This window comes from Acinonyx jubatus, chromosome A2, assembly GCF_027475565.1.
Source record: "Acinonyx jubatus isolate Ajub_Pintada_27869175 chromosome A2, VMU_Ajub_asm_v1.0, whole genome shotgun sequence".
NCBI lineage: Eukaryota > Metazoa > Chordata > Mammalia > Carnivora > Felidae > Acinonyx > Acinonyx jubatus.
Window position 1 is genome coordinate 13,776,828 of NC_069383.1, and position 22,646 is coordinate 13,799,473.

Consider the following 22,646-nt stretch of genomic DNA (forward strand, 5'->3'; position numbering starts at 1 on the left):
GCCCAACACAGGGCTTGATCTCATGATCAAGTGAGATCATGACCAGAGTCGAAATCAAAAGTCAGACACATAATTGACCAAGCCACTCAGGCGCCCCAAGAGAGGAGCTTCCTATTAATACAAGATGTGTTATTCACAATGATGACCTTGATTCATAAAGAAAATATTAAACTGTAATCAGCTATACATCATTGAATCTTGTTGGAGCTGTAGAAGCTTCCTAGAAACTGCTTACTTGTTTTCCAGTAGTTGACTACATTAACATGGATCAGACCCAGCTGGTCAGGTCCAGCTTATGGGTGAGACTACCCAATGTCTATTAGAATGCAGGATTCAAGATAGAATTTCCAGTTGAAAAGTAACTGGAAGAGAGGGTCAGATATATCAGCAAGGCTTCTTAGTGTCTCAGACACGAACTAGAGCAAAGATCTGAGAAATGCTCCTCACCTGGATGTGTTTTCCAACTTCCTGTGAATACACAAATGCCTTAGGGGAAAACGGGACTGGGAACAACACCTAAAAGAACTGCATTGACTAAATGCAAGATAATACTGCTTTGATGCCCATATGACATACCACAGCACAGGAGGGAGGTGTCTTTCTGTTTCTGTCCAGAACACAAACTGGCTTGATTTATTGCAGGCTCCAAGAACACAGTGCCATAGTTTTGGGCAGAGAGTTTCAACACAGCATAGTGTCTATGGCAGTATCCGGATTTGGCCAGGGAAAGTGCCCAAGAGGAGACAGTTAGGCTGTGTCCTACGGCCAAGGACCTGCATTTATTTTTGCATGCAGTGGTAAGAAGCTAAAGAAAGAAGGTAAGGGCTTCTTCATTAGTATACTGAGATATGTCTTGGTGATTCCCAGTAATAAAAGGGGGAGGATTCGAGTATAGAGTCCCCTGGGGAGAAAGTGAAGGTAAGTAACCATTTCTAGAAAAGCTGGCTCAGTATTCTAAATTTTTTTCTCTTAATGTTTATTTATTCTTGAGAGAGAGAGAGACAGGACATGAGCGGGGGAAGGGCAGAACAAGAGAGGGACACAGAATTTGAAGCAGGCTCCAGGCTCTAAGTGGTCAGCGCAGAGCCCAATGTGGGGCTCGAACCCACAAACCGGGAGATCGTGACCTGCCAAAGTCGGACACTTAACCCACTGAGCCACCCAGGTGCCCCTATAGCTCATTATTCTAAACACAACTTGTCTGTAAATTAAGATAACTGTAAATTCTCTGACACTTCTTCCACTGAGAGATACGATCTATATGCCCTTTCCTTGAATTTGGGCTAGACTTAATGACTTACCTATATCCAATAAAATGCAGTAGAAATAAATAAAATAAAATAAAATAAAATAAAATAAAATAAAATAAAATAAAAATCCAACAGAAGTGACACTGTGTGACTCCGGAGGCTAGGTCATAAAATACAATACAGGTTTCATCTTGCTTATAGGAAGCCTAGCATTTGGAGCCCCCAGCCACCTTGTAAGAAGGCTGACTACCCTGAAACAGCCATGCTACGAGGAAGCTCAGGCCACATGAGGAAAGTATGTTTGGGTATTCTGGCTGATTGCCCCCAGCTGAGGTACCAGCTTCAATCACCAGGTATATGAGGAAACATGCCTCCAAATTATTCCAGTCCCCACCCATTGAGACACTTCTAGGTATTGAGTCTTCCCACCTGAGGGTCCCAGATATCATGGGGCAGAGGCAAGCCATCTCTGCTGTGCCTTGTTTGCATTATGACTGAGGAGGTAACTTTACATTTTGGTAAGGGCAAAACTATGTTTGATCCTCACAATGATACAGTTAGGCGGGTTGGGTTGGCATTATTACCACCGTCATTTTACACATTAAAATAACAATAGGGGTTTGAGGGAGCTTACCTTCTTTGAGATTATATATAGTTAAGATATGGCATGCTGATACTGATCTTTGTACTCTACAAAGTTTATGCTTCCTCTATATTCTCCCATCTGGATCCTGTGGGGCTTTAGAATGGCCTAGGGAAATCAAATAAGATATATCCAGATTTAAAGACAAAGTCAGAAAATGTTGAGTGAATAGAGGCTAACAAGAATCAATATTAAATGGACGAGATCAATCATCCTGTGAAGAAATAACTATGTAAGAGATGATCTACAGGTTGTTGCTGATAAAGAAGGCTATAATTTAAAATAGAACCAAGGAAAAGAAATCTTAGAACTTTGAATGTTATGAGGAAGTGTTATAATGATATAATTTTTTAAGGGTCTGATTAGAAAATGAAATAGGACTGTTAAAGAATAAATAACGCTGCAAGTTGTGTTTTTGATAAAACTAAGGGTAAAAAGGGCCATGACTGGCTAATGGTGCAATTTTAGTCTGTTTAGAAGTATGTCCTTAGAGTAAAGAAGGGCACTTCAGACTAGTATAGCTTGATGACATAATCTCTTAGGACAGTCTTCATTTACTCTACTTTTGCCAAGCCACTTTTGATTTAAATTTAGTTCCTCAAGCAGACTTTTCCACTTGGAAGGGAAAGCACAAGGAAGCTAACAAACCTACCACACTCACTTGATAGGCTGCATTTTGCATTTTTCATTGTAAAGGAGTATTAGTATTCTGATTAATTAAGCAGCCTCACACACAACGCCTTACCTTTAGACTAAGGATCAGTTCCTGGGCTCATAGTGACTCTATCGGTATGCAGACATTCAGCTTCAGAAGTCAGTAGGACAGCTTTCCATCTCTTTAATCATGGTGAATACTATGATTCTATGAATCATTCATATACTATGAATACTATGGAGGTCACTGGTGAATTTCCTCCTCATGGGAAGTAAAGAAATGTAGTTCACTCAATGCTTCTCATGACTTGGTGGCTTGGTTACTTTGGTGATTAAAATTGTACACCATCAGTAGGCCACAGTATCTTCCACTGTGTTTCTCACTCCTATTTCTCCATTCCTTATTCCGCACCCCCCTCCCCACCCCGGGCATATTCCCTTTCCTTTAAAATAAATGTACTTTTAGTAACGAATTGGGTGTCTTTAATTTCATTCTGTAATTGGGCCTCACAAAGGGAATTTAACTCTTATTTTCATGCATACTTTTTACAGATAATGTCTTAGAATATTCTATTCACGAAAGGCACGAAGTATTTAAAATGTTCTCAATGATTTTCTTGAAAATAAAAATCATTTAAGTTTTGATGCTTCAGATGACTGGAATGCTGTGCCTTGTGCAGGCCCTTGCACACGACAAGTTTTCCACTTACATTTGCTGAATGAATCTGCAAAACGAAAAACACACTTAAAGAAAACGTTTTATTCCTCAATAATGGGGAAAAGCTTTTAAACTTCCATCTAGACCTACTTTAACAGGCCAGATCCTTTAATGAAACGGATACAAAAATCATTCTGAGAATTTAGCTGTTCCTAAATATATTTCTATCAAATTCGCTCAGATGTTTCCCCCTGGAGGTTTCAAGTCTTATTTTAACGACAGAGACACTCGCTGTAATGGAAAAAACACAAGCAGTATGGGCTTCCCCATCTTTCTCCCTCTAGGATTTCAACTTCTCGAACACCACCCATGCTCTTCTAGTAAATCCCACATTACGGCACAGGTTTAGCACAGGGAAGAGAACGAAGTAGGAAATCGGAGCCATGGAAACGGCAGAGCGGAGGAAACGTGCACGCGCGAGGGTGGGCACGAAAGGAAAGAACCCTCCCCAGAAGACTGCGCGAGGGCGCTCCTAGGATTACGTCACGCACCCCGGTGACGTCACGGCCGTGACACGCGGGTGACGCGGGTGACGCCGTTGCCGCGGCGACTTCTAGTCGTCTCCGCCCCCTTCCCCCGCCCCCCGCCTAGCATCCTTCCCCCAATCCCCTCAGGCTCGGCTGCGCCGGGGGCCGCGGGCCGGTTCCTGAGGTGGCCCAGGGGCCCTCCCGCCGCCGGCGCCGCCCGGGCCGTCCCTCCCCGCCGCCCCCCGCCCTCCGCCTCCGCCTCCCCCCGCCCTCCGCCTCTCTTCCCCCTCCCCGCCCAGCAGCGGTCGCTCGGGCCCCGGCTCTCGGTTATAAGATGGCGGCGCTGAGCGGCGGCGGCGGCGGCGGTGGCGCGGAGCAGGGCCAGGCTCTGTTCAACGGGGACATGGAGCCCGAAGCCGGCGCCGCGGCCTCTTCGGCTGCGGACCCTGCCATTCCCGAGGAGGTGAGTGCCGGCGCACCCTACACCCCTCAGGTCTCTGGGCTCGGCTGGCTGGTGTTTTGGGGGGGAAAGAGGTGACGGTGGGGGCTCTGGTGCCCTGAGCCACCTTCTCCTTTGGGTTCTGCGGGGTGGGAGATGGGCATCCCCGCCGTGTCCCTCTCCGTCATGCAGCTCCTCGCTACGTAAACACACACAGTGGCCCGGGGGGGGGGGTTCCCTGGCTCGCACCCCAGTCTGGGGGATTCAGGCGGCATTGGCTGAGCCGGAGGCTATCAGTAGGGGGCGAGACTCAGGGTTGGTCTGAGAAGGTCACGGCTGGCTGAAGGTAGCCAGGCTCTCATCTCTTCGATGTTTTCGTTATTTTGGGGTGGGGGGGGGGCGGCGAAGGGGGGCGGCATCCAGGTGGATAGATGTAGGTTAGTGGCCGGGGCCGGGACCCCAGCCTGAGTTACCATTGTAATTACTACATGGTCGGGGGGGGGTGGTGATGGGGCGCATCGTTCCCCTCCACTCTCCCTGATGTCTCCCTTTTCAGGCCTCTGCCCTCGCCTCCACTTTTCTACTTGTTTGGGGATTTCTTTTCACCTGTTTTACCCAGCAGATGGTTTTGATTTAATTTTTACTTTTTTCAATCTTAAATCCCACTGTTTCCGCTCTCCTCTCCATCCCGGTGTCAGGGCCCCAGTTCTTATGTATGCCTGTGCTCTGTCGCTGAGTGGTAACCCTTCCACCCCCCATCCCATTCCCATCGGCCGCTCCGCTCTTTTGCCGGTTGTCGGACCTGCCAGCCTTGTAGCCTCAGTATCTACTTAAGACCATTTTTGCACTTCTCTTACCCTAGTTCTCTTTAGGCCCTCTGGATCATTCTACTGCTCCCTAGCATTGTTATCTATTATCTTCATAAATCCGTTTGGACGCTTTGGAGCTCCTTCCCTTCTGAATCCTGAAGCTGTCAGGATTCCATCAGGTTTCACTTGAACTACTGGCACTTTTTGGCTAGTCTTCCATTGTGCGTCCATACCTCTTTATTTTTTCCTACCCGTTTTTAAATAGATTTGATTGATTTCTTTCTGTTGTCCTCCTTTTTGTCCCAGTTTTTTCCTTTCATTTTTTCCTGCTTGGCTTCTGCTTCTCTCAGCCTGTTTTTTTTTTTTTTTTTTTGCATTATTTAGCCTATTATCACCTTGTCGAATTATTTACATTTGGCTTTCAAGGAAAACTTACTCCATTTACTATCTGGTATTGTATTATATAGAGTAATACACTTTATTATACTTTGCAGATAATGAGATATTAGTATAATAACTGTGCTTTGTAGTTATTGATTAGATTATGTGATTTAATTCTGTTGACTTTGCTCAAAGTTCTCTTTCCTTCCGTACTGTTTACATTTTGTTTCCCAATTCTCATAATGTCTCTTTGTCCTATGTATGCAATGCTTCTTTCCTGCTTCATCATCTTTACTTTGGAAATTCACCCCATATGCTTGCTCTAGTATTAGTTTGTTCACAATTATAATTGTTTTTCAGTCTCCTCTACCACCTCCATCTATGCCCATGATGTGTTCTATGCCATCATCTGGTCTAAAGTTCTCATATGTTTTCTTCTTCATTAAATGGCACCACTTTCCACTTAATTTTTACTTTGCATTTTTGCTCAGATCAGTTTCCTCTAACATCTGTTCATTTTCACCAACTTCTTGTATTCTAAGGATAGCTCTTTTCCTTCTTCCATTTCCTAGTTTATTCTGATTTCCTTGTCCCCAGTTAACCATTCATTCGGCCTTGTTTCCTGACTTTTGGTTCTTAACTCTCTGAAGCTTCCTCTTGTCTTCCCTGCACCTCCACATTCCTTCTTATTTATAAACAGCTTTGTTCCGTTGACATGGAAATTTATTTTTAGGATACATTGTTTTTAATGGATAAATACTAGGGGTCACATCTGCTGTCTATTTTTTCCATGAATCGGATATGCCTTTGTCTTACCAGGCACAGGTGCCTCCAGGCTCCCTTTACTCTGTAGTGTATGTGTGGTTTTGTTGAATTCTAACTTTCAAGACTATTACAGAATGGAAGAATGGACAAATTATTGGGTATGGGTCATGAAATTGTAATTCTCTGACCATAACATTGTTTATACTGAGAACTTTAAGACTTAGTAGAACAGTTAGCAATGATATAGAGAAGTCTTTTGTTATGTATAATCTCTGCTATCTAATTGGAAAGAGCCGGATTGTTTGAGCTCTACCCTCTGAAGATTCTGATTCTGTAGGTGAGAGCTAGCGCCATAAGTTTCTGTATTTGGCACACTTCCTGTGCCGTTCTCATGTGTTAATGATTGAGAATCACTAGGCTAATGAATTTAAGTTTAAATCGCCAATAATTAGAAAACGTATTGGTATCTCCTAAAACTACAAGGATACTCCTCTGACTCTCGTAACTAAATTTAATTAGTTGGAAGTGTTGTGTGCTGCGTCCTCCACTCAGGTTTTAATGTTTGCTGATGAATAGTTTTATCTCTGTAATTTCTTATAAGAGCTGATATAAAAGGTGTTTGAATGGAGAATAAATGATTAAAAGTGAATCTCTTTTGAATATAGATATCAATGTTATGGATGGCAGAATAAATTCCTCTAAGAAATACTTTAAAATTTGAAGTTGGTATGGTTAATTCAGCGAAAACTGAAATGTACTGTGTGTGGTCTTTTAATTGAACTATCTTCCTTATGTGCACTTAAAGAGGCACTTGCCAAGTGCATGGAAAGAAATGAAAAGTTGTGCTTGTGTAAAATGACACATTCTAAAGAATTCCCTTGCCTGACATTAAAATAGAGGGTTTTTTTTTTTTTTAAAGTTTCTTAGAGGGAAATTTCAGCTTTCAGGTGTATTAAAAAATTTCTGACTACAGAGGGAAAACACATTCGTTATTGAAAAATTACAAAGCTGTAAGTAAAAAAAAAAAAATCTAATTATGTCACTAGGATATAAAAGTATAAACATTTTGGTGTATATCCAGAACTTTTTTAATGCTTGTATGATATAGTATATGTGGTTTTAGTATTTTAAACTTAATGTAGCAAAAATGTTTTACGTTTCATTAGGTAATACTATGATTTTTTAAAAAAAACTGATAATTTTTTTTGGATATTAAAGATTTTTTTTACTACTTGTTATCAAACATCTTGAACATAGAATGTAGATTTTAGTTTTTGATGTATGTTGGGAAGTGAACAAATTTTTTGTCCTGTATTTGTATTTGTAGACCTCAAAGTAGAATATTCTAGAAATAACAGGATCTTATTAAATATTTATGAAATGAATGTGCTTCTACTTGTGGTATTAAACCTTTATTTCTGACCATTTATATTTCCCTGATGTTTCTTTCTATGACTATATGGTATAATATTGGGATATTGTGACTAAATAGTATAATGAATACATTTATTTGAAAAACGTATTATATTAGGGTATGATATTTGTTAACAGTTCTTCTGTAGTGTTTCTGTAGAAGGAGCTTCTTATAATTCATTACAATTAAAATTATATTGTTTTCATGGTTTCTTATTGCCTGCCTTAGTTAAGCTATGTAATTATAATAATGCATTGACTAAGCAGTATTCTGGAATGGAATCTTTATAATGTGGTTCACTGTATTAAAACACATATTTATAAACCATGAAAAACCAGAGATAGTCCCATTAGGGTACTGCGTGCTTGTATCGTTCTGGTATTGCTGCTAATACTTGTCTAGGTATTTTTGAAGGTGGCCAAAACATGCCTGTTAGGCATAACTATAAGATAGCTGTTTTTGTCTTTAATATTTCTAGTGGTCCCTTTCTGTACTGTTTCTCTCCTTCCCTCCTTTAGGCATCTACTTTTATTTAGAAAACTATCTGATAATCAATCAGTCACTTACATATGCTGGCTGTTAAAGGAATCATTTGTCAGTAAACCGATAAGAAAGGAATGTTGGTTCTGGATGCTTGAATCTTTGAATGTAGTAAACTCGAAGCAAACTTGATTTAATCTTGTTTGGATAATAGGCCAGAAAAATTATATTAGGATAACAAGCTAGAGAGAGGTTTGACTTTTTTTCAGTTCCCTGTCCTTTGCTTTCCTGATAAGGATGAATAGGAAGCTGATCTAACACCTGGAAACCTATGTTCTCTGAGTGGTGGGGGAGAGAGGGAGGGAGCAGGCTATATTGTTTTTTTTAGGCTTTTCTGTGACCTGATGCTTACTTTGTAAATGTGGCAGCTGCTTAGAATTCTTCCTTTTTCCTTTTCTCCCAATCATAAAGTTGTATTCTCCTTTAGAATTGAAAAGTGCATATTTCCTTTGACATCTTGGTATTAATTTAGCTGAGTTCTTAGTATGAACATTTTGTGTCACAATTCCCTTGTTCTAGGAAATGCAGTATGTTGCTATGCTTCCTATATTTCTGCCTCAAATTGTCATTAAAATAAGCTTTTATTGGCGCGCCTGGGTGGCTCAGTCGGTTGAGCGACCGACTTCTGGCTCAGGTCATGATCTCACGGTTCGTGAGTTCAGGCCCTGCATTAGGCTCTGTGCTGACAGCTCAGAGCCTGGGGCCTGCTTCAGATTCTGTGTCTCCCTGTCTCTCTGCCCCTCCCCCACTCATGCTCTGTCTCAGAAATGAATAAAATAAACATTAATTTTTTTTTTTTAAATAAGCTTTTATTGTCAGTAGCTCTTACTGGATTTCATCTTCCTCAGTTGAATTAAGTCCTTTACTCATTCCCTTCATCTGTTCTACATTGGTTATTCTGTGAGGTCAGGATCAGCAATAGAGAACTGACTTCTCAATTATGTCTACTGCTTTTGTAGACATAATGTTACAGATAATAAAAGAACCAAAAAGGTAGTCTCATTTGTATTGTTCCTTCGTTAAATATTTGCTGGAGGCATTGATGTGTTCTGGGAGGTAGTTTTTATTTTTTAGTTTCTTTTGGCTACCAACCTAATTTACTATCATACATAATTAGCATGGTAGAAGAAAGAAACTCTTGATACAGCCTACACCCTAACATTAAGCAATTATTTTTTTTCTACCCTCTACCCTCTGAGATTATTTTGGTTTCCATGTTTTCTCTTGGGCTTAAAAAACTATTAGTCTTGTTTCTTCTATCAAGACTATGCATATGGAGGGAAATTGATGCCCAGTAACTTAACATTCCTTTTGGGGTCCTGGGAATGTACTTGATACAGAGTATAAAAATTACTCTGAACTCAATTAACTTTATGTCTTTGGGAAGCTCTGTAACATCAAATGAAACATCATTTTCATTCTTGTAATATAGCTGCAGTTACTGACAGCACTTTTGGGAAAAATATACCATAGGATGGTAGTTTTTAAATTACTGTAGAGCACCAGACAATTTTTAAAAAACTACCACTGTAAGAAATTCAAGTTTTCATTTATCCTAATACATACATAGGAGAGAAACAGTTTTTGTCTGTTTTGTACATTTTTAAACTTTTTTTTTTAAAGAGAAAGAATGCGTGGGGGAGGGGCAGAGAGAGAGAGAGAGAGAGAGAGAGAGAGAGAGAGAGAATTTCAAGCAGGATCCATGCCCAATGTGGAGCCCAACATGAGGCTTGATCTTACAACCCTAAGATCGTGACCTGAGCTGAAATCAAGATGCTTAACTGACTGAGCCACCTAGGTATCCCTGTTTTGTACAGTTTTTTTTTTAATCTTTGCATTTTGCGACAATATGTGGCACAGAAGTACTCAAATATTTCGTGAAAGAAATAGTGAATGGAACCTTATTAGATATAATGCACTCTGTTTTTCTGTACTTTTCAGTTCTCCTTTTTTTAAAATTGTTTTTAATGTTTATTTTTGAAAGAGAGGGGCAGAGTACAGGTGAGAGAGGGGCAGAGAGAGAGACAGACAGACAGACACACACACACACAGAATCCGAAGTAGGATCCAGGCTCTGAGCTGTCAGCACAGAGCCTGACACAGGGCTTGAACCCAGGAACCACGAGATCATGACCTGAGCTGAAGTCGGATGCTTATCCAGTCAAGCCACCCAGGTGTCCCTCAGTTCTCTTTTTTTATGCTATGCATAAATCAGTTTACTAGATTGATAACAAATTGGTTGTAACAGGCATTTTGAAGGGTGGTGTAACTTCTTCAGCAGTTACGAAAAGGCTCTGTTTAGTTCTACACTTTAACTCTTGAAGTTCTTCAGTTATCTGCTTTGCATGTTGGTTTCCTTGAAAAAGAGGCTTTTATGGCTGTGAAAATTTTAGAGATGTGTACTGGCATAAATCTTCCCAATTGTAATAATCTGTGTAGAAAATTTCAACAACTTGTATCTAAGATAGTGGTCAGCAAACATTTTTTGTAAAGAGTCAAATGGTAAAATTTTATGCACTGTGGGCCTAACTACTCTGTCTCTGTCAAAACAACTCAACAGATTCAACAGTGGCATTGTAGCACAAAAGCAGCTAATAGACTCTGTAAGTGAATTAGCCTGTGCTCCAATAAAACTTACGGACAATGGAATTTGAATTTCATATAATTTTCATGTGTCATGAAATATTCTTATAAGTTTTTTCAACATTTAAAAATGTAAAAACTATTCTTGTGGGCTGTATTAAAATAGATGATAGCCCAGATTTAGTTCATGGGCCAGAGTTTTCAGATTACTGGTCTAGGGGAGACTGACTATATCATATTAAAAGTTCTGAAATGAAGGTGTGGGTTAGAGGTCTATAGAAAGTTGATCATTGCTTTTTGAAAAAATGTCGGGTTTATTGGGATATAGTTTACTATACTGTAATGTACCATTTTAACTATATAGTTTGATGAGTTTTGACAAATGTATGTAGTCCTGTAACCACTGCCACAATCAAGATATGGAACATTTCCATCATCTCAAAAAGTTCCCTAGTTCCTCTGTATTCAGTCCCCTTCGCTGACCCTCAGTTCCTGGCAGACACTGGTCTGGTCTCTAGTCTTATTTTCCCAGAAAGCTATATACTTTCCCGGAAAGTTATATAAATGAAATGATAAAGTATGTGTTTTATGTATTTGGCTTCTATGATTTAGTTTGATACATCTGAGATTCACCCAGGTTGTATGTATCAGCAATTAGTTTTTGCTTATTATTTAGTAGTAGTCTATTGTGTGGATATGCCACAACTTCTGCATTTACCAGTTGATGTGGTAGTAGGGTTGTTTTTGGTTTTCAGCAATTGCAGTAAAGGTTGCCATAAATATTTGGGTTCAGGTTTTTGTGTGGACGTGGGTTTTCATTTTATTTGAGTAAGGACCTAAAAGCAGGGTTGATGGGTTGTATGGTAAGTATATATTTAACTTTATAAGAAACTACCAATTCAGTTAAAAAATGAGCAGAGGACATGAACAGACATATCTCCAAAGAAGACATCAGATGGCCGACAGACACATGAAAAGATGCTCAATGTCACTCATCATTAGGGAAATGCAAATCGAAGCCAATAAGATATCATATCACACCTGTCAGAATGGCTAAAATCAAAAACTCAAGAAAAACCAGGTGTTGGTGAGGATGTGCACTGCTGGTGGGAATGCAAACTGGTGCAGCCACTGATGGAAAACAGTATAGAGGTTTCTCAAAAAATTAATAATAGAACTACCCTACGATCCAGTAATCACACTACTGGTATTTACCCAAAGAATATAAAAACACTAATTTGAAGGGATATATACACCCCTGTATTTATTGCAACATTATTTACAATAGCCAAATTATGGAAGCAGCCCAAGTGTCCATACACTGATGAATGGATAAAGAAGTGGTGTGTGTGTGTGTGTGTGTGTGTGTGTGTGTGTAAAATGGAACATTATTCAGCCATAAAAAGAATGAAAGCTTGCCATTTGCAATGATGTATGGATCTAGACAGTATAGTGCTAAATGAAATAAGTCAAAGACAAACACCATATGATTTCACTCTTATGTGGCATTTAAGAAATAAAACAAATGAACAAAGGAGGGGAAAAAAGAGACCAAAAGATAGACTTGTAACTACAGATAAAATGGTTATCAGGAGGGAGGGAGGTAGGGGGATGGGTGAAGTAGGTGAAGGGGATTAAGAGTACACTTATGTTGATGAGCACTGGGTGATATATGGAACTGTTGAATCACTATATTGTACACTGGAAACTAATAACAACAACGTATGTTAACTACACTGGAATTAAAACAAAACAAAACAAAAGAAAGGAAACTGCCAGAATTTTCTAAACTAGCCATACCGTTTTGTATTGCTACCCACAGTGAATGAGCATTCCAGTTATTCTGTATCCTTGCCACCATTTGGTATTGTCAGTCTTCTTAGTTTTAGCCATTCTGATAGATATATAGTAGTTGCTCATTGTGGTTTTAATTTGTATTTTCCTAATAACTAATGTTGGATATCTGTTTATGTGCTTATTTACTATCCACATATTTAGTGAAGTCTCCCATTTAAATCTTTCTATTTAGTTATTTATCTTCTTGTGGAGTTGTAAGAGTGCTATATTTATATTCCGGATTCAAGTCCTTTATTTTTTTTTTTTAATTTTTTTTTTCCAATGTTTATTTATTTTGGGGACAGAGAGAGACAGAGCATGAACAGGGGAGGGTCAGAGAGAGAGGGAGACACAGAATCGGAAACAGGCTCCAGGCTCTGAGCCATCGGCCCAGAGCCTGACGCGGGGCTCGAACTCACGGACCGCGAGATCGTGACCTGGCTGAAGTCAGACGCTTAACCGACTGTGCCACCCAGGCGCCCCTCAAGTCCTTTATATCAGATATCTGTTTCGCACATGCCGCCCAGTCTGGCTTCTCTTTATATTTTCCTAATTGTCTTTTGAAGAGTAGAGGTTTTATTTTTGATGAAGTTCAATTTATCATCTTTTCTTTTATGATTTCTGCTTTTTGTGTCCTATTCAGTAAATCCTTTTTTTTTTAAAGTTTATCTATTTGGAGAGAGAGAGAGAGAGTGCGTGCACACACATGCGAGTGGGGAGAGGGAGAGAGAGAATCCCAAGCAGGCTCTGCAACGTTAGTGCAGGGCTCGAATTCACAAACCGTGAGATCATGACCTGAGCCAAAGTCTGATGCTTAACTCACTGAGCCACCCAGGAACCCCTATTTAGTCAATTTTTGCCTAATTTAAGATCATGATACTTTCTCCTATGTTTTTGTTCTAGAAATGTTACAGTTTCACCTGTTACACATCATAGGTCTGTGATCCATTTGGAGTTAATTTTTGTGTATGTTGTGAAGTAGAGGTTAAAGTTCATTCTTTTTCATATGGATGTCCTGTTTCATAGTTGTTGAAGAAACTTTTTTCTGTCAAGTTACTTTAGCATTTTTATTGAAATCAATTGATCATATATGTGAGTTTTGAACTCTGTTTTATTGACCTATATGTCTTTTCTTTGGCCAATATCACACTATCTTGATGACTATAGCTTTATAGTTAAGTCTTAAAGTTAGGTAGAACCAATTCTTTGGATTTTTAGAACTTTAAAATTTGATTTTTGAATTTCCTGTGTTAACTATACTTTTAGAAGGAAAAGGTCCATAATTTTCTTATTCTGAAAAGTATTTTCTACCCCCAAAAGCCAAAGACTCACTGGTATTTATAATTAGCGCACCCCTATCTTGAATTATTTGGTGGTGAGGTTCATGAAAAATGGCAGGTAAAGAAAAACTTTCATTCAAAGTTCATTTCTTTATAAGAAATGAAGGAGATGTTTCAGTGGGTTGCACAAGCAGTCAATAATGTCCTTTTTACCATATTGCAAAAATATTAACTGTAAAGAAGATATGTGTGGGTGAAAATATATTAAGATGTTTATTCACTACAAAAGTCACTGAAAATGTCAGCTGGTGGAAGATACTAGTTTCTACTATGTTATTCTCCATCTTCATTGTAATAGTTCTTCTATTTGAAACCTATGTCATGTTCTGTGATGTTCCAGAGTTAGCACCTTTATTAATCTTCAAGGCATCATTAAATTGTTTTTACTAAGGATAAGCATTTGGTGATTGTTGGTCATATTTCTACCTTTCTCGTTGTGGCTCATATGATCCTTCATCTTTTTTTAATTACACTGGTGATTGCTTAGCTTAGGGGAAGTCCCTACAAGATAAACTATTTCTGGTCATGTTTTTCATCTAGGTATTAAACAAAAAATCAGCAAACATGTTCATAGAGCATAAGTCTTGAATACCTGACTTGTACAGGGCTGTGTGGGAAGGTAGATAGTATCCAGGCTTTTGTTCACATTGTAAGGAGTGTTATTCCAGATGTATTTGGCTACCTTGCAAATTTGGAAAATGCTCTTCTAGGGAGAGAGAAGCTCAACATTTTGGCAGACCATTTTCAACTGTTGTTTCAAAATTAGTATGTTTAAAAAATGCTTTTCCTTTGTAAAAGATACTTTGTGTTTACATTGAGAAATACTCTACTCATGTTTTATATTTTATATTTTTAAATATATAACCATTAAATTAATAACATCAAAAAAAGACTTTCTATTTTTAGAATAGCTTAAATTAAATGAAATTTTAGGATGCTTTTAATTTTGAAATAGTTTAAGGGGTGCCTGGGTGGCTCAGTTGGTTAAGTGTCTGACTTTGGCTCAGGTCACGATCTCAGTGCTTGCGAATTCGAGACCCGCATCCAGCTCTGTGCTGACAGCTCAGAGCCTGGAGCCTGCTTCAGATTCTCCATCTCTTTCTGCCCCTTACCTACTCATGCTGTCTCTGTCTGTCTGTCTCTCTCTTTCAAAAAATAAACATTAAAAATTTTTTTTAAAAGAAATAGTTTATTTTCTAAAAATGTTTATTTTTTTATCTGAGAGAGAGAGAGAGAGAGAGAGAGAGAGAGAGAGCGCAAGGGCAGAGGAAGGGCAGAGAGAGAGAGAGGGAGATAGAGAATCCTAAGTAGACTCCAGGCTCCAGTCTGTCAGCACGGAACCCAACTGGGAGCTGAAACTGACTAAACTGTGAGATCATGACCTGAGCCAAAGTCAGACACCTAACTGACTGGAGCCACCCAGGCGACCCCAAAAATAAATAGTTAAAAATGCTGCTTAGGTTTGTTCGTTCCTCTGTTAGAATTTCTAAACTGCATTTTCTATATTATCACATTTATTCTGCAAAATAAATTTGTTTGGTCTCATAGATGGACTTTTAACATTAAAGGGGATTAATAGCTCCAGCAGTAATATTGTAAATATTTATTAGAACCTGAATTTTTTGTATTCTCAGCCTGGGTCTAATCTCTTTTCCTCTGTTTTATTTTTTTTTATTTTTATTTTCTTTTTAAAAACTTTATTTATTTTGAGAGAAGACAGAGACCAGAGAAGTTTATTTATTTTGAGAGAAGACAGTGGGGTGGCGGCACATAAAGAGAGAGAGCAAGAATCTCAAGCAGGCTCCATGCTCAGTCAGTACAGATCTCGATGTGGGGCTCAATTTCACGAACCATGAGATCATGATCTGAGCCTAAACCAAGAGTCAGATGCTTAATTGAGCCACCCAGGTGCCCCCTTTTTCTCTGTTTTTAAAGATATACCATCTACTTAGAAATCTCTCTGTAACTTAAAGGAAGAAAAACATAACAATTACTAATGTAAGAGTCTTAAATTTTTTTAAATATTTATTTTAGAGAGAGAGAGAGAGAGAGAGTCAGAGTGTGAGTGGGAGAGGGGCAGAGACAGGAGACACAGATTCTGAAGCAGGCTCCAGGCTCTGACCTGTCAGCACAGAGCCTGATGCAGGGCTCGAACTCATGAACCGTGAGATCATGACCTGAACCAAGGGTGGACACTTAACTCACTGAGCCATCCAGGCGCCCATGTAATTTAAGAGTCTTATGTAGGTATTGTTTTTTTAGAGTTCTTATTAGCATAATTTCTGGTAATGTTATATGAAGGTAATTTCATTCCCATTCATTATAAAAGTATGCTATCAATACCAAACAATTATTGCCCTTATAATTTTTTAATATAAAAAGGTAAAGTACTATTAATTATTCCTAAATACCTCAAAATTGCATTTTTACACAATTGTATAACTGTATGTCCATGGGAATGGGGTCAGAACTTCAGACAGGGAAGAGGTTACAATTCATTGTAGTCGTTACGTTCCTATTGTACAACCACTGAAAGTGTTCATTTCCCCTTAGTTTTTGTATGCTTTTAACGCTTTTAACATTTGAAAGATTCCACCCATATTTTCTTTCTGCAGGTGTCTCCTCATATTAATATTAAGTTACACAATATGAAGTTAGTTTCACTATGCATGAACATTTAGTTCAGTGTAACTTTGTGATAACTCTGTTGTAGAGGATTTTTCTGCCTTTGAGTTTGACACTTAAGCTTCTGTATATATTTATGAAGGAAACTTTGGTTATTGGTTATTATGGATGACTCTTTGAGAGAAAGGTTTAAATAGTTCTAGCAACTGTTCTGTGTCATAGCCATTCCTATGCAGTTTGCTTATCAATGGCGGCATTTGCTTTTTCCCTCCGTCCCCTGTGATAGCCACTGAACTTGTAAGTGGATCATAGTGGTATGAGAATAAAATGAGATTGTGGACATGTAAAACCCTTCACAAAATTATAGTCATGTTATTTTTCTGTTCATTTTCAAGATTAAAAATAAATATATTCAGATTTTTCCTTTCAGAAATACTTATGGCATTTTTTACGATGTTCAGTGACACAGCTCAGGGCTTTAGATGTTACAGACTTTTGGCAATTCTTAATATAAGGTTGTTGATTGACCTAATAGGACTGTTTCAATGTTGATTACATTCAGTGTTATCTTTAAACCACTACTGAGTTAAAGAAACACACAGTGACAAAATACTTACATTTTTTGGTAAGCATGTCTCAGGAAAGAGGTAAAATGTGTTAATATGATAGTACACAGACTGTGTCTCATGACTTTATTGGAAAAATGGTAAGCATTAGGACTTGTGTTCTAACATTTTTAAAGCTATGGTCCACCATATTCCTTGTCCTCTTTCTTTTAAAAACTATTTATTATTTTTTTTTAATTTTTTTTAACGTTTATTCATTTTTGAGACCGAGAGAGAGACAGAGCATGAATGGGGGAAGGTCAGACAGAGAGAGGGAGACACAGAATCTGAAACAGGCTCCAGGCTCTGAGCTGTCAGCACGGAGCCTGACGCGGGGCTCGAACTCACGGACCGCGAGATCATGACCTGAGCCGAAGTCGGACGCCCAACTGACTGAGCCACCCAGGTGCCCCTAAAAACAATTTTTTTAACGCTTATTTATTTTTGAGAGACAGGGTGCAAGTCGGGGAGGGGCAGACAGAGAGACAGACAGACAGAATTCGAAGCAGGCTCCAGGGCTCTGAGCTGTCAGAGCCCAATTTGGGGCTCAACCCCGTGAACTGTGAGATCATGACCTGAGCCGAAGTCGGACGCTTATCTGACTGAGCCACCCAGGTGCACCTTACTTGTCATCTTTTTAAAACTACATTGATGACTGGTAGTAAGTCGTTTCATAGGCCATTATTCAAGTATTCAGTAAATAAATATTTGAGTGCCTACAATATGCTGGGTAGTAATCTCGGTGCTTAGGAGTACATTAGAAAACAAAACAAAGATCTCTGCCCTCATCTAGCTTACATTCTGGTGGAGGTATGTGTATATAGTGGGGGAGGGACAGATAGACACACAAAAAGAAAATTACATAGTATGTTTGAAGGTAATAAGTTGTGTGGAAAAATCAGAACAGGGCAAATTTTGGGGGGTAGGTTGCAATTTAAAATAGACAAATTAGGGGCACCTGGATGGCTCAGTTGAGTAAGCGTCCAGCTTCAGCTCATGTCACGATCTCATGGTTTGTGAGTTTGAGCCCCATATTGGGCTCTGCACTGATGGTGGGGAGCCTGCTTGGGGTTCTCTCTCCCTCCCTCTCTGCCCCTGTCCCGCTCACTCTCTCTCTCTCTCTTTCTTTCTTACTCTGTTTTGCATTCTCTCTCAAAATAAATAAATAAATATCTTAAAAAAATAAAAATCAAATAGGGAAATTAGGTTAGGGCCTTAGTTGAGAGGGTTGACATTGAGCAAAGATTTCAAGAGGTAAAAGAGCATTTCAGACAGAGGAACCAAATTCAAGGGTTCTGAGTCAGGATGTGCCTTGCCTATTCGAGAAATAGCAAGAGGGTCAAAGTTGCTGGAGTGGCTTAAAGAAGGGAGCTGAGGGGTGCCTGGGTAGCACAGTTAGTTGAGCGTTGGACTCTTCATTTCGGCTCAGGTAGTGATCCCAGGCTCGTGGAATTGAACCCCATATGGGGCTGCACACTAGGTGTGAAGCCTGCTTGAGATTCTTTCTCTTTTCCTCTTCCCTCTCCCCATCTCTACTGTTTGCCCATGTGATCTATCTCTAAAGAAATTTTTTAAATTTAAAGAAGGGAGGCAAGTAGTAGGAGGTGGAATCTAAGAGGTGTTGGGGTAAGAGTGGGAACAGAAGCATGACCAAAGGCCATTGATTTTTGCTTTAGGTGAAATGGGTAGCCATTCAAAGTTTAAGCAGTCAAAACTGAGCCACATGTTTTTAACAAAAAGGTTCTGGTTGCTATGTAGAGAATAGACTGTAAAGAGGCAAGGGTAGATGTAGGGAGACCAGGGAGGAGGCTCTTGGAATTATCTAGACAATGGTCTAGACCAGAATGGTAGCAGTAGAGGTATATAGAAATGATCAGATTTTAGATGTTTTTATTTTTATTTATTAAAAAAATTTTTTTAACGTTTATTCACTTTTGAGAACAGAGTGTGAGAGTGGGGGAGGGGCAGACAGAGAGGGAGACACAGAATCCCAAGCAGGTTCCAGGCTCTGAGCTGTCAACACAGAGCCTGACATGAGGCTCAAACTCACAAACCGTGACATCATGACCTGAGCCAAAGTTGGATGCTTAACTGACTGAGCCACCCAGGTGCCCCAGATTTTAGATGTTTTTAAAGTAGAGCCAACAGGATTTATTGACAGGTTGAATGTGAGGTGTGCAACAGAGGTGTCAAGGGGGAAGGGGAGGGCACAGATTAAGAATTCAGCCACCCAGGGGCGCCTCGGTGGCTCAGTTGGTTGAGCGTTCGACTCTTGATTTCAGTTCCGGTGATGATCTTGGGGTCATGGGATGGAGCCCGGTCTCGGGCTCTGTGCTGAACATGGAGCCTGCTTGGGATTCTCTCTCTCCTCCCCTTCTCCCCTACTCGTGTACTCTCTCTCTCCTAAAAATAAAAATAATAAATAAATAAAAATTCAGTTTGGGGCATGTTTGAAATACCTATTAGATGTCAAAGATGTTGAGTATGCAGTTATGAGTCTGGAGTTTGGGAGTGAGGCCCAGTGACAGAGACTGTTCACTGTATCTATGTCTTACTTTCTTCTTGAGTATGTACTTAGACATTTCTCCCTTGTAGTTAGGTGTGGTTATATGATTAAGTTCTGGCTAATGTAATATGAACACATGTGATATACACTAATTCTAGGTCTGGTCCATACAAACACCCTCCATCCTGTTTTTTCCCTTCTGGTTGGCTGCACTGAGATGATCCTAAGGGTAAGTTGGAAGCCATATATTGTAAATGGTAGGTTGTCCATTAGCCTAGGTGTCTGAATACTGTATGGATAAGGACCACTTTGCTAACCTGTTAAACAACCTAGTACTATTAGATGGATAAGAAATAAGTTTACATTGTATTTGAGTTCTTATACCTTTTGGGTGTATTTATTATAGCAGTTACCCAGCCCTGAATTTGGGATTTGGATGGTATTTGAAGCTATGAAACTGATGTGGTCATCAAGGGAATGAGTGTAGATAGGAAAACAGTGAGCCAAGGTTGGAGAAAAGAGGAGGAGCCTGAGAAGGAGCAACCAGTGGGGTAGGAAATCAGATGAAGAAAGTTTATTTTTTATTTATTTTTATTTTATTTATTATTTTTTTTGAAGAAAATTTAATAGAGAGTGGTCAGTTGTGTATACTGCTAGGTCAAGAAAAATAAAGACTAACAATTTATCATTGGAGTTAACAAAGTAGAGCTATTGTGATATAGACAAGAATAGAGCGTTGAGATGAGATTCCAATGGAGATATTCTGATGGAGTGATTTTAAGGGAGAATAGAAGAAGTGGGGATAGTGAAGAATTTTCCTATAAAGGGGAACAGAGAAATGGGGCAATAGGTAGGTAGTGATTGGGAAGTGGGGTCAAAGAATTTTTTTTTAGTGATTAAAAAAAATTATAAGAACATATGGTGATAGGAATGAATCCTTAGTAAATCATTAATGGTTTCTGGAGAGAGACAGGGAGAGGAGGAGGAAGAGGGAGGGAGAAGGAGAGAGAGAGAGAGAGAGAGAGGGACATTGCCTCTGAAGAGGCAAGAGGGAAAGAGATTTAGTTATATGTGGAAGAATTGGCTCTCAATAGGAGCATGGATATTCTATGGTAATAGGTGGTAAGGCAGAGTATATAAATGCAAATGTTGATAGGTCCATGTGATAAGGTTATAAGCTAAGAGTGAATCTTAGGGATAGGTGCATTAAGGAGAGAGGTGAATGTCTTAAAGTTGTTTGGGAACACATGAGGGTGAATGGATAAGGGGCAAATATAAAATTGATAAGCAATATTAAATTATTTTACCAGTTGTCCAAACAGCATTGTGACTTCTGGCTTTTTGGCGCACGTCCTCAGATCAAAGTTAAATGTAACTTGGTGAAGGCAATTTAATAATTGATATGAGTCATTCTCATTTTGACTCAGACATGGAATCGTTGTGAAATAGAACATGAATTATTACTTCTTCGTGAAGTATATGCCATTATCCTGTGGAATTTAAGCTAAATTTGGAGAGGTCTGGTTACTAAGGTTGTTTTTAAAAAGAATTCATTCTTTCTGTATTGAAGTTTTATTGAATATTTATTTTGTCTGTGTAGAATAGCATCCTCATCGTTGTAGTCTAATTTTTTATACTGTACAGTGAAGCAGTTGCTGTCCTGTTACTTTCTTTCAAACATTTTCCAAGTTTGACTTGTCTTTTTGCTCATTCTTTTCCTGCTGCCTGAATTAGGAATTCTTTCCCTTGTCCTCAACCCATCCATACCTTTTAGACTTAGCTCGCTTATCTCAGGAAGCATTCCTTAACTTCTTTCCAAGGCCTGCTCAGGTGCTTCTACTTTGTGCTTTCATAGTGTATCTCAGGGTATACTTGTATCATTTGACTTACTATATTATAGTCTTTGTTGATATCCATCCCTTCCCTCTAGACCAATGTCGTTCAGTCAAACTTTCTGTCATGATGGAAATGTTCTCTGCTGTCTTGTATGTCCACATGTGGCTATCGTGCACTCAAAACCCGTATAGTAGGACTGAAGAGTTGGATTTTAAATTTTATCTGATTAAATTTAAATAGTCACATGTGGCTGCTGACCAGTACTTTGATCAGTGCCACTCTAGACCCTTTTAAAGTCAAGGCTTGTGTGGGATTCATATTTATTTTTCATTGCTTAGCAATACTTACTGCTACTTAAATTACTGCATTCTTTCTCAATAATCTTAGTCCAGATAGTTGTCACTCACCTGGAACATGGCAGTTTTCTTCTCTACTTCCATTCTTAACCTTAGCTTTCCAGTTTGTTTTCAGATTACGTTGATGTATGCAGCGGTAAGTTCTTCCATCCTGTGAAGCTAGGGTTTTTGTTGTTGTGTTGCTGTTGTTTTTCTCTTTTGGACTGAAAAACCGGGTACTGTGAGGTTACCTCAAGGAATTTCTGAGGGTTCAGGAGCGGCAAGGAAGAGGTTTAGTGGGCTTGTGGAGGGTAGGGAGGCAATTTCCGCTTCAACCAAAGTAGCTCCACTTTGTAAGTTACTATATTGGAATTGTGCTTGAGATTTCACTTGGAGGGAAAAAACGCTTCTAAAAGAGAACACTCTTGTTGGAGGAAACAGGGCATGCACATGGCAGTATGTGATTAAGTGCCAGAGTGGATGATGGAGGAGTTCAGAAATGGAAGGTTATTATAGGCTAATGAGGTCTTGATGGAAGTTAGTGTTTAACCTAGGCAGGAAGAAGGAAGGAAAAAAAGATATAATAGGTGGTGGGTTTAGACTTTGCAAAGAACTAGAGTTAGAAATACATATGGTAGTTTTGTTTAAGGAACAGGATCACCATGATAATAGTTGAGTGAATTGCATGAAATAAAATTTGGCTACGTTAGACAGGACTGCACTGTGTAAAATAGTTACAAATGGAAAATTTTTAACTTTATGTTACATGCAGCTGGACGAAAGTGGGGCAGTGTTTCAGGATGATTGAATTGATAAGGGTTTGTATGGTGGATTTCAGATGGGAAGAGGTCAAACATGAAATATTTAGAGACAAAAGCTGTAAGGTGTTGTTCCTGTCAC

The 22,646-nt window shown here is 39.2% G+C and overlaps 1 protein-coding gene across 5 annotated transcripts in view; it reads left to right on the forward strand.

Annotated features, from left to right (window-relative positions):
* The first annotated feature begins 3,853 nt into the window (after nucleotides 1–3,853).
* BRAF (B-Raf proto-oncogene, serine/threonine kinase) overlaps nucleotides 3,854–22,646 on the forward strand; it is a 161,614-nt gene continuing 142,821 nt past the window's right edge. For 3 of the 5 annotated variants that reach the window (XM_027075615.2, XM_027075616.2, XM_053217993.1), the window contains exon 1: nucleotides 3,855–4,195. In XM_027075615.2, coding sequence (XP_026931416.1) covers nucleotides 4,067–4,195 — 129 coding nt within the window. In that variant the 5' untranslated portion in view covers nucleotides 3,855–4,066. Of the gene's footprint in view, nucleotides 4,196–22,646 lie in introns of all 5 variants that reach the window. The other 2 variants (XM_027075614.2, XM_027075617.2) reach the window with 2 other exon arrangements.